We start from the raw sequence: 12925 nt of genomic DNA, 5'->3' as shown, positions 1-12925 counted from the left end.
CCTGGTAAGGCATAACTTGTTTTTCTGGTTTGCCTTTATTCTCCTCTCACAATGGGTCATTTCCGAGTTGCTGTTAGTCTCGGTTTCGAAGTGATCCTTGGTGCTCAACTATTGTAAGGGAAATGAGTTTGATTTGCATAAGAATACGCAACTCGTTTACATTTGAATGGTTGTACACCAGGACTCGTTTTGAAACTGAGACATGCAGCAACTCGGAAAAGGGCTCTTTTGAAACCATTTTTTTGAGTCCAGAGGGATACGCTTGTTGTGGAATGTCTTTTAAGTCGTTGAAAAAACTCGCAACACGTGTTTTATCGGGTATACGCCTCGTGTTTTTAAACATTACTTAAAAGCTGCCTTCTATAATTTCCAGAATTTCTTGCTCTTCTTGTTCCATCACCACCGAGTCTCTTTCTTCTCTCTTTACATTATTTTATTCAAACTCTCCTCTAAAACCTTTTTCTAATAAAATGAAAGCAGTTCCAAGGGAAAAAAAATGTTGTCACGTTCCGTTACCTTTGGCATGAAGAAGGCCATTTTCTTTTAAGCACTTTTAAAGTCGAAAATGAAAACTGGACCAAACTTTAAAGAAATTTAATTACTCCCAGTTAGTGCTTGCAGTCCGGGCCCTTGGTTGACTTGGATAGGAACTTACTAGTCGAGAAATCATTGTTCTCAGCGTAGACTTTAAAACCACCCTGAATGAAAATTATATACTCTGGAAGAAGGGAATGGTTTTGTCAAGGGTATCCACACGATCCAACAGCTTTTTAATGAAAACGGCCCATACCTAACTTTTCAACACAAACTTTCTCCAGTTCTTTCAAATCTTGAGTGCAATCCCTGTGCGTTTGAAGAACAGAGCGCGAGTCCTAGGGTACAATGCGAGCTTCAATTACGGAGAAAACTGGAAGTATTTTTTACTGAATGAAACAAGTCAAATCAATTTTGAAACATATAGGGCAAGAGACTATGATCGCCTACCTCTCGTTAAGAAACACAAATCACCCCATGCTGGACCGGAAAGATGGGAAAGAGATATACATTTCCATAGACACTGGACAGATGCTTTTAAAATGGCTTCAAAAAACATACGAAGAAAATAACTTGAGAGAATTTCAACATAGGATAGTTTCAACATAGGATAGTTACTACAAAGAAAGAACTTTGCAGGTATGGGATAAGTACACAGTGACTGCATCTAATGTGGTGAGCCAGACTCCATAAATCACACCTGATCGACTGCGAATTTACCAAAACCTTCACATGCAAAGTCATTAATTGATTTAACACTCAGCACGGTTCCAACTTTCAACCAGATGCAAAAGAAATGCTTTTCGCCACCTTTAAGCACCCAACATAGATGAAGCCAGTGAGAAAATTCAATTACACCCTCCTTTTCATAAAATTCTATGTGTATGTGAGTAAACTAAACAACAGCTGACTTGTACTAACCGAATTTATTACTAGAATCAATTATAAATACAAAGTTGAAAATTTGTAAATTAACACCGAAAAAATACTCGTAACGTCATACTATGCTCCTTACAAATCTTACAGACTGTTACTTTTTAATTGTATTAAAATAAGATCAGAAATCTTTTTGCCCTCCCCTCCCCGCGCTGTTAGCCGTTTGTCTGCTTTTTTATTTATTTCGTGATTTCGTGTATTTAAGTTTTCCTTTCCTTTTTATCTTTCAAGTTTGTTCCTTTCCTGTTTTTCCTTTTTATCCTCAGTTTTGATTTAATGTGTAGCTAATGTTTGTTGTTAGAAATAAATTTTAAAAAAAGAACAACAAAGAAATATAGGAAAATGTAAAAAGGATTTTGCGGGACGCGCAAAGCCTTCGCTATTGAAACCTCTTCAGCCCAAGCACCGGAAGTCCTCGCTAACACTATGGTTACCAACCAAAGAGACCACTCGCTGACCAAATATTCCGAGGACTCCTGGTACGAGAGTGGTACGGGAGAGTGCGGGCTCATATTGAGCGTGTTGTTGTTCCGTTTGGTGCTGATCAAAATGAGGGCTGTCAGATTTCAAAACACATGGCCGGCTTTGCCCTGCACGAAGAGAACCATTCACCCAGTGTCAGTTTTCTATTCAGTTTGAAGTGCAATTGTTTGATATTCCCTTTAAAAGGTATTTTATTAGTTTTTTTGAAGAATAAAATTAATTTACTTAAAAAAAATAAAATAAAATAAAATACTCCGGAAGAATACCAACCTAAACTGAAAAAAACATTGCAAAACTAACCCTTTGACCTAAAACGCACGTGAACAGCAAGGCATGATATCTCCAGGGCATCAATTGCATTTAATTACACTATTCCAACTAAGTTTGTCATCAGACATAGTTCGTTGCTACTCTAGTTATAAAAAATTTAAACATAGCTTAAGATAAAAAGTTACGTACAATTCAAAGACCCGGATTCAATTTCTCCTTGCCAGGGTAGCAACAAACTGCCTGTTTATCAACCTTGCGCAATGTGAACTCTTTGTCATGTTGTCTTCATATACAACGGTGTTTAAATTAATAGAAAATATACTGCAAAGGTTGGTCAAGACAACGTGAACATAGGCGTTGTTGCAATATTTCGGCTGGCCAACACCAGCCTTCTTCAGGTTTATTGAATGGATAAATGCTTGTTACAAGATCTTTATATTTACCGGAAATTACATAAAAAGGCTACGTGATGTGTTATAAAAACGGAAATGCATAAAAAAGAGGAGAGAGAATAATACATGATAACAAGATGAAAAAAACAAAAGAAAATTAAAAGGTAGCTAAAATAAATTACATTTCATCTCTTCTGTTAAGGCCTGCAGGCTCCAGTGTTTTTCCTCTGTGTATGAGGAATGCCTCACGAGCCTTTCTGATGGAGTCACGACTAGTGTGCTCTTGTTCGAGCAGTACAAGGATCATGTGATCCTCCGCGCTACCACTGGTCAGGAAGTGTCGTGAAACCGCAGTGGCGGTATAACTACAAAAGGGGTTTATAATAGGTCGCCTATGTTCATTAAAGCGGTCTTTAAGACGACGTTTGGTCTCTCCGATGTACTGAAGATTACATTTAGTGCACTGAATCATGTAAATTACATTAGCTGTTTCATTAGGGGACCAAACGTCGTCTTAAAGACCGCTTTAATGAACATAGGCGACCTATTATAAACCCCTTTTGTGTAGTTATACCCCCACTGCGGTTTCACGACACTTCCTGACCAGTGGTCACGCGGAGGATCACATGATCCTTATACCGCTCGAACAACTGCACACTACTGAGTCGTGACTCCATCAGAAAGGCTCGTGAGGCATTCCTCATACACAGAGGAAAAACACTGGAGCCTGCAGGCCTTAACAGAAGAGATGAAATGTAATTTAGTTTAGCTACCTTTTAATTTTCTTTTGTTTTTTTCATCTTGTTATCATGTATTATTAAAAAAACTCTCTCCTCTTTTTTATGCATTTCCGTTTTTATAACACATCACGTAGCCTTTTTATGTCATTTCCGGTAAATATAAAGATCTTGTAACAAGCACTTATCCATTCAATAAACCTGAAAAAGGCTGGTGTTGGCCAGCCGAAATATTGCAACAACACCTATGTTCACGTTGTCTTGACCAACCTTTGCAGTATATTTTCTATTTTTAAAGTTTTTTTTGGTGTGGTCACGATCTATTTTGATCCAACGTAGAGCAAGTTTTGATCGTACACAGTTTTTGCAGTGGTTTAATCCTTAAAAAGTTTTAATTGAATTAAATGTAACCCTCCTCTTTTGTACATTGTGTCTCCAACAAAGCATGTTACTGTCCAGCATGTGATACTTCGTAAAGGGTTTTTAAACGAATGCTCAAGGAAATCTAGCAATCCTGTTTTGTATCCAACAAAGCATGTTTTACTGTTCAACATGCGACAAACTGAAGAGATATATTTGGATAATTATGGGCGTGGGAGTGCTCACCTATGGCCCTCCGTTTCATAAACAGGATATCACATATACAGGCCAAGACAAATTCGACATCTGCTCAGTATCACGTTTCCAGCTGAAGCGAGCAATGCTGTGTTGAACAATCCTTTCTACCGACCGTAAAAATGACTTCACAGAAACAGAGTTTCCCATCTTTCGCTTCTGTTATTTCTCTGCTGTCAATTGCATTATATTGTGCCGGGTTTCTACGGGTTGAATTTGAGTTAAGCAAGCACATGAAGAGAATAAATGTTCTCGAGAAGGCTGCTGAGCTTCATTCGTCGACAGAAGGATCCACCCTCTCACGGCCAACAAAGAATTCTCCAGGTAAATTGTTTCTTAGCGCAGTGAATTTTCAAAGCCCCGGCATTAGATGTTGGTCAGCATTGTGGAATTAGCACCGGAGACGATTGTATTGTGGACCTTTCCAAAATATAATAAATCGGGCAAACAGAAAGGTAAAAAAACCCGGTTTACAACTTGCGTCAAACCCGATACTCAATGTAGTTTAATCCAAACTGAGTGAATTTTAGGTTTGTTCAGTGCTTTGGTACAGTGATTAGCGGTCTGTCATCTTGTTGCGTATCATATTTGATACCTTTTGTAACTTTGTTACATACGAGATTATCTTTGGTTGTCTCTTATTTGAGGATGGTTATATAAGAAGAGGGGTCCGATGACAGTTCGCTCAGCATTTAAAGAAAAAAAGAAAGATTATTTACGTATTGTAAGAATGAAATCTAAAGTAATGGCTGGCTTTTGTTTGACTTTTGTGTGGGTGACCCTATGTGCGGGTTGCGCCATTTTAATTTATGGGAGAAAACCTCATCATAGGTCTGGTCTCCATGCTAACGTGTCTGTCAGGCAACATGGCCTGTATGATTTCGTTTGCCAAAAAGGCCAAAGCCTCACATTTCACATTAATATCTTACCCCCATATTGCAACCATATGCTGATTTTGGGCAAGCGGCCATTCTTCATCATGTACTTTCAGAATGTCTCAGTAAATCCCATAATTTCATAAATTTAGTTTTTGTGACGTCATCACTTTACCACTCTATTAAGTGATCAAGTGATTAAGTGACCTTAACTACACAAAACGTTTCCAAGCGCGATTTGAAGTTGTCATTTCTCGTTTTCCCATTCCCATTAACTCTGTGATTTATCGTTTTGGCCAAGCGAGTTCTATTAAAACATCTCTGCCTCTGGTTCGGATAGCATCCACATATGATTGGTCTCATGACTCAGGGAGATGCAGCTTAACAAGATTGTTAGCAAGGTAGACAAGGTAGGAAGTGCACTGAAAACTGAGTCGCTTCTTTTTATTTGCCTTTTTTTAAAAAAACAGGCTCATATAAGCTACATAGAAAGAGGCGAAATGCTAATCCAGTCCAGAATGCTACGAAACCAGACATCGACGCAGAAACGATACTGAAAATGAGGCAATTTTTATCCGAAATGAAACCACAACTCTGTCAATGGAAGGGTGCCACGCGCCCGTCAGGGCCTGCAGGCCCTCCCGGTCCACCTGGACCGATGGGAGAGACAGGAGCCCGAGGACGAAGAGGGCAGAAAGGAAAGAACGGGAAGAAGGGAGATCGAGGGATTATGGGATCACCGGGCAAGAACGGGAAGTTTGGACCTAACGGAATCAAGGGAGACATTGGTCGACCAGGTCTACCCGGAGTTAAAGGAGAGCCTGGTGAATCGATTTCAGCTCCGACAGTTGTTGTTTCTCCTGCGGAGATGACAGTAAACGAAAGCGAATCAGCCTCCTTTCAATGCTCAGTCACAGGAAATCCCGAGCCTACAGTGGTATGGAGTAGAGTGATCAATCAGACAGAGGTGAGCCAGTCTGCGGTATCAGAAGCAATGTTGCGTTTCCCGAATTTGAAAGGAAGTGACGCCGGTATTTATCGATGTTCAGCGACGAACCTTTTGGGGAACGCTTCGGCAGAGGTCCAACTGATAGTTAATAGTAAGTATTATTATCTAAAGTTGTCAGACTAATTTAGTTTCCTTTGCTAATAATCGACTGAAAAAAGAAGTTAATGTCATGAAAAGGTTGTTCTTATTCATCGTGGCAAAGTGAGATAAGAAGGTAACTGATAAAGTGATTAAAGAATCTGACCCACCCACTTTACATTGCGCGCCCACGTTATTTCAGGGTGTCCGAAACTCGGAATTCTGTGACTGTTTGAAGTAATCTGTTTCCATCGGGTATCAAATGGGATATATAATTTTGTTTTTCACGGGAAAACAAGCTACGTTTATTAGAATTTCAGTTTCTATTTTTATTTATGTATGACTCTCTCTTCGCAACATGTTATGGAGTGTAAACGGAATCGTTGTTGAGCCATCTTCTCTTGGAATTGCAGCGAAGATTACCGCAATTGGGAATTTCTACATACACATTGCAAGGAAACACAAACAGCGAACTGGCCGTCGGATCGATATAAATTCTGTCCAAATATTATATGCGTTTCTTCCGCTGTCGGAGGTTGCCGGAACATGAACACAGACTGAGGCAAAGCAAGTCTTCGGGAACATCAGAATAGAATACTCATCTCTGTCCCAATCAGTAAAAAGCCTTCGTTGTTCATTTCGTTTTGTCACTGATAACAAAACTGCGTTTTGTGAAAGGAGATTGAGATTTCTGGTCTGGAAAAGTAACTGAGGAGGCAGTGTGGCTCAGTGGTTAGGGCGCTTGCCTTGAGATCCGGAGATCCCGGGTTCAAGACCCGCTCTGACCACTCTTTGAATTTGATCCTGGTAGTCCCTGGTTCAATTTGCCAGCTGCACTTGTAAATAGCCAACTGGTTTGCCGGTGGGTTGGGATTCTTAACAATTGTCGTTGTTCTGTTCCGTCGTTTCGTTGTGTTTCATTGGCCCTGAAAAGCCCCTATGGGGAGCGGTCAATTAAGTATGTATGTAACTGTAGAGGAGCTCAGAGGGATCAGTTTATCTTTAATTTACAGGAAGAAGAAATTGTTGTTGGATTCAATACCCGTTTGCAAACTTGGTAAACTTGAAAAAGAAGAAATTTTAGGAACGTAGAATAAGAGCATTGCATCCAATGCTACTACAAGTGTGTATTGCCGTGCGCTCGCTGACGAATGTTTTTATTTATTTCACTCAGTACCGCTTATCACTACCTCTCGCATCATTTACGAAGACCGCGCAAAAAGCGAATTAAACAATCTCGCCCTTTTTGTTTCCATCGCCAACTGCTTGGAAATCAAATAAATATAGGTTGCTTGCTTACAAAGGTCCAGTTAAAAGTTCAAACAACCAGGTACCACGCGTGTAAACTGTCTTTTCCTCTTGAATTTAGTACAAACGCATTTCCATGCTTCATAGAAAAGTGCGCGAAATAGCAAGGTAGCCTGCAGTTTTTCTCATCAAAATTCATTTAATTTCACAGAATATTCTCCCCCGACGATCTTCATAACATTCGTTATTTCCATGACAAAGTTTTGTTCGACTTTTTCTCTTAAGCGATACTTGCCCATTTATGGAAGTAGACGCTCCAAATTCCCGGATAACAACAACATCAACAAAGGCGCGCAATGTTAACTGGGTGGCCAAATGCCCGGCTGCTATGCTATTCGTTAGATTCCGGAAACAAAAAATTGTGGTTTTAAAGAGCGTTATGACTGGTAGAGAACTTTGTTTCACTGTAAGTTCCTTGGACGAAGTTGATGCAACTGTTGTTTACGAGTTTTAATTTTCTGGAATTTATATATTAATTTAAGGGAATCCATTATTGTTTTTTTTTACTTTCCCACAGCCCGTCCTATTATTTCGCTTCAACCGGGGCCTCTTTACGCCCTTGAAGGAAGTAATGTCACGCTTCCAACTTGTCATGTGACAGGTCAGCCAGCGGCGGTCGTCACCTGGAGTAAGTCGTTTGGTCAGCTGCCGCATGGGAGGGTGGAGAGTAATAGAAGCGTCATAAAACTTCTTGAAGTCCGAAGAAGTGATTCAGCAGACTACTTCTGCAACGCGACGAACACGTTGGGGAAAGCTGCTAAAAGAACTCTCTTGGTTGTGGTATCCCTTCCTCGGTTCACTTTTAAGCCGCCTTCGAAGATTGCTCGTGGGATCGGGAGCAATGTTATTTTAAACTGTAGCGCAGCTGGGCATCCACCACCAGTCATTACCTGGAAGCGACAAGGTTCTCAAATGCCATTTGGGCGAAGTCAGCAGATCAATGGCACCTTAGTTATCAGTGATTTTAGAGAGGAGGATTCAGGAAATTACACTTGTGTTGCTGCGAGCGCAGGGTTTTTTACCGCTGAGACAATAACTTCTGTGGAAACTACTTTCAAAGGTGAGTTAGATTTCGGTTATTATTCAATGAAGTAATTGTTGGTGAAGTGATGCCATTTAAACAGAGTTTGTTGACAACCATGAACAAAAGAAAGGAATAGTTTTGAGCCAGTTTCACTATTAAGAAATATTTTTGTTTTTTTGAGAAAATGGCAGTGATGTATTCATTATGACGAACTTGCATCACAAAAATACATGGAAAGAAAAGCTCCTGAATCAGCTCATTCATCAAGCAAGACAACAGTTGTATCCAATTACATCAACTATGCAATAGTGGTCCCCAGTACTGAAATTTTTCTTTTGCATTTATCATTTCGTGTTAATTACACTTACTAGCCTTGCTGACATGTGAAACACTGAGGGTGATTTTAGCTGTATAACGAGGTTAGCGAGGAAAATTAGCACAAGGATTATTCTCACGGAAATACATTTACTGCCGCCTTACCGTTGCTCATTCAGCATGGATGGGCTTCTAAACTACTGGAAAATTGTCATCCTTTTCGTGTTTTGAGACTAAGCATTAGTTACTGGTGCATCACACCATTCAGTCACTGACAACGACTGGTTTGCCACCAATGAAACTTTAGCATGATACAGAACGACGGACAACAATCAGTAGGTGTTTTTATGCACATGCTTTCATGGTTTCAGTAACCAACATGTCGGTTGGTTACGCGGGCACCACAGATTTTGTCAGTACTTAACGAGGGATTAATAAAGTTTGACTATGTACTTCACCTTTCTGCATATATAGCGTTAGTTGCAGTGTTGCGCATATCTGTCCCAGCCAACACATAACTGCCCATAGCTTCTTCATTCATCGCCTCCTTCCTTAACAAGGCTCTAACAGGTTTTTCCTATTTCTTTGGACAGTTCGATTAGTAAATGGCGGAGGTTCAAGCGGCCGTGTTGAAGTCTTCTATAATGGTAATTGGGGAACAGTTTGTGATGACGGCTGGGACCTCAATAATGCCAACGTGGTTTGCCGCGAGTTGGGATTCTCTCGTGCATCCTCTGCTCCTTCTGGAGCAAGATATGGCCCAGGGACTGGTAAGATCTGGATGGATGACGTCAGTTGTAAAGGAACAGAGTCTACATTGTCTCAATGTGCGCACAGAGGTTGGGGAAGTCACAACTGTGGCCACGATGAAGATGCAAGTGTGGTTTGTGTCTAAGACAAGGCGATGAACTTTATGCCTTATGTTCAAACACGCTGTCCATTATCGCAAATTGGGTTTGTATTTGGTAGTGCCACACGTTATCTGTTTCCTGCATTAAACATACCGGTGTTATGTTCTCTAAGCTTGAATTCTCAACACAAGATACGACTACATCGACAACTCAGGGAAAGCAATGAATCCAACGACAAAAGACTAAGACTGGATAAAATCCCGGAAACGAAAGACGACAAAAGCAAATCTCGTCAGTCATCGATAAAAATTAACTGGTCATTGGAATCGCTCAAGTAAGCGATACTGGACCAAGTTATCCAAATTATCCGCCAGCTCGAGGCGCTGGCGCGGCTGGCACAAAGAAAAACCTCTGCTGGCGAAGATGCCACTTCGAAAGAAAATGAATTTGCTTCACTTCATGAAAAGCTTGATAACCCAGGGGCCCGTTTCTCGAAAGTTCCGAAAATTTTTCCGGCCCGAAAAGCCATCTGTGAAATTGCCAACCGCTTGGTTTGGAAAGCCGATCTAGATCTTTTAACACGTTTTCAAGGTACCAAAAAGAAAAATAACTGTGAAGTTTGACAAATTAAATCCTCTCCGTTCTTGAGATACAAATGGCATTGTGGCACCCGAAAATATCCCGTAAAGTTTCAGGACTTTCGAGAAACGGCCCTCTGGCCTCTGCTACAAACAGAATGGCAAGAATTGCGCTAGAGGTAAAACAACTCAAAAGTTTGAAGAGATCGGGGCTTCTGACCGAGGCTCGATTATAATTCAGACTTACTAGTCTCTTTTCCAAGTCTAAACGTTGACAAGTTTAGCTGTAAAATAAGCTTATGAGGCTAATCTAAGCTAAAAAGTAAAAGAATAATACAAAAATGATCCTCGCATTTTTCAGGACAATTACACCAATTGTCTCTAAGAAACACCGAAAAAATCTCTCCGTTGTTTCCGAGTGACAATTGCTTAACTTGTCCAGGTAAGTGCGTGGATCAATTCTCACTTTCGTCTTTAAAAGGAAAGGAAAGGAAAGGAACTTTATTTAAGTGTCTAGTCGTTCTGGCGCTGGAGCGCTAATTGGGGACACTGTAAACTGAAATCCACAATGAAAGTAAATCAAGTCAAATGTCGGTTTTTGAGGAGAGGGCAAACCTGAGTACCCGGAGAAAACCTCTCAGTGCCGAGTAGAGAACCAACAAACTCAACCCACATATGACGCCGAGTCTGGGAATCTAGCCCGGGCCACATTGGTGGGAGGCGAGTGCTCTCACCACGGCGCCATCCCTGCACCCCTAACCCACACTTCAAATATATACATCTTTCATTCAATATAATATTAGCTGCCACTTTTGTATTTGGTCCTTAGTATATATTTAGTGTGAGAGATCGAGGGTCTTTAAAAAGCTTAACTTACTTTTAAAAACGGATCGACATTACTCAGTCTTCTCGGATATGACGTGTGCACTACAGGCGCCATCTTACAACCATTGCTGGTAACAGTACAAGGCGTTAAGAACGCACACACTGTTCGAGAAGAGTGGAGATGTGAGTTCCGAGAGGCAACAAACACAGAAGAGGGGGAAACTTGGGCAGATCGCTTGTTTAGATGACCCGTATTTTTGCAAATGTCAGATGACGTGGTGGTTATCGTAAAGTGAAATATATCAGTACACTTAAAAATACTTCAGGGGAAAAATAACAGGAGAAATGTTTATGAGAATTACGTATTGTTTTTTTTTCTCAAATGCCACAGTGGCAAGGATAAACAGAACCATTGATGGAGACGACTTGGGATAACCAGGGGCCATTTTCTCGAAAGTTCCGAAACTTTTCAGGCCTTCTCCGGGTGTCATAATTAAGAACGGAGAGATTTAAGTCCACAAACTTCACTGTCATTTTGCGTTTTGTTAACTTGGCAACATGCTTAAGGACCAGCTTATGAAAGCAAGTGGAAGGTAGTATCATAAATGGCTTTCCGGACCCGAAAAGTTATCGGGACTTCCGAGAAAAGGGCCCCTCATCCGCAAAGACCTAAAGAGATTGTAGTAGAAAACGATAACAAAGAGGATAGAAGTCTTGTTAGATTACCACACAGAGATAGACTCTTTACCGAGGACACTGGGAACGAGGTATGCTAAAGTAGGATCGTATTGAACTTTTAATATTTGCCTCTTATTCCCAAAGTTACATTGAATGGTTGCAATCAAATACAAGTGAGAAATTGAAATAAAACGACGGCAGACAATGCTAAGCCATGACAACCTTTATTTACGACCCAACAGCATTTAGCCATCGACCCAGTGGAGTAAATAGGGTAAATACCACTTGTATCAGTTGTGCCGTAAGTTGAACTACAATTTATGTACAACTATACTACACTTCTGTCTGCGTAAATGCATATTTTAATTCGCATGCAATTTATTGCCCATGCACGCTGCAGATGTTGGAGTTCAACTTCAGAGAGACAAATTACGCAAGAAAGCTTCCCGAAAACATAAACGCCAAATCTGATAACCGAGTGAAAAGCTAATTGTCATAATTCGAGGAATGTTACAAACAATCTGCTATATTTCGGCATTTGCTCAGGATATGAGAGATTTAATCGCCTTTAAAATTGTAAACGTTAGCCTTTGTAAACTATTATTAACCACTAAACCCGTGCTTGTCAAATACATGCTCTACTATTCCCAATTCTTGATAACATACGAGACTCGAAACTTTCGTTGATTATTAATCAGTTATGAGTGTAGACCCTTCCACAAAATAGGGATGGCATCGGTCCTGTTGGTTAAAGTTAGGCAACCTAATGCACAAGAACCTGTAACTGATCTTTTTTTCTACATCCGCAAATATCGTTAAGACCTGCAAGAGGTACTACGCATCGTAAAAAAAAGAGACTTTTATACAATAAAAAGAGTAAATCTTGAATGCGATTATTGCAAAGAGATGTAGAGTTTGACTATAGTAATCTACAAATATAAATCTCAGTATTCTCTTATTACATTAATATACATGAACTGCCACGCATGCCTTGCAACAAATATTTTAGGCGTCCCAGTCCGCATGAAACGATTTCTCACCTCTGTCTCGAGAAGGCCAGACACGCAGGGTTCTTACGTTACGTTCAACTGAAATGTAAAATTCATTGTAAAAAAACATCTTTTTGTTAGTATGCTGCATATCGGAGAGTACGACCATTTACGCATGCGCTGACGGAATGTTTGAACAAAAGAGAGAGACGCGGTACCTCAAGACATGGCGCTGGATTGTCGTACCAAAAGAGTCATCCCGGGTTTTCGGCTCGTGCGATCGCTTTTGGACGCAGTTGGCCCTTGGCTGCTTTAGGATACCGACCTTCCTAGCGGTACGACATTGAGGGAGACAACTGTCGGCCCCTAAACCATATGAGACAGATCCCACTTCTACTCACATCTCCAAACCGCCCTTGTCAATTTCG

At 40.5% G+C, this 12925-nt stretch overlaps 1 protein-coding gene across 2 annotated transcripts in view; it reads left to right on the top strand.

Annotated features, from left to right (window-relative positions):
* The first annotated feature begins 3549 nt into the window (after window positions 1-3549).
* LOC138052785 (macrophage receptor MARCO-like) overlaps window positions 3550-12925 on the top strand; it is a 28976-nt gene continuing 19600 nt past the window's right edge. The window contains exons 1-4 of one of the 2 annotated variants that reach the window (XM_068899365.1): window positions 3550-4291; window positions 5313-5942; window positions 7755-8297; window positions 9170-9465. In XM_068899365.1, coding sequence (XP_068755466.1) covers window positions 4090-4291; window positions 5313-5942; window positions 7755-8297; window positions 9170-9465 — 1671 coding nt within the window. In that variant the 5' untranslated portion in view covers window positions 3550-4089. Of the gene's footprint in view, window positions 4423-5312; window positions 5943-7754; window positions 8298-9169; window positions 11720-12925 lie in introns of those variants that run through there. The other variant, XM_068899364.1, reaches the window with a different exon arrangement.

Source organism: Montipora capricornis, chromosome 6 (genome assembly GCF_036669925.1).
Source record: "Montipora capricornis isolate CH-2021 chromosome 6, ASM3666992v2, whole genome shotgun sequence".
Classification (NCBI taxonomy): Eukaryota; Metazoa; Cnidaria; class Anthozoa; order Scleractinia; family Acroporidae; genus Montipora; species Montipora capricornis.
The sequence above is the reverse complement of the archived record's forward strand: the minus strand, read 5'-3'. Positions and strand labels throughout refer to the sequence as shown.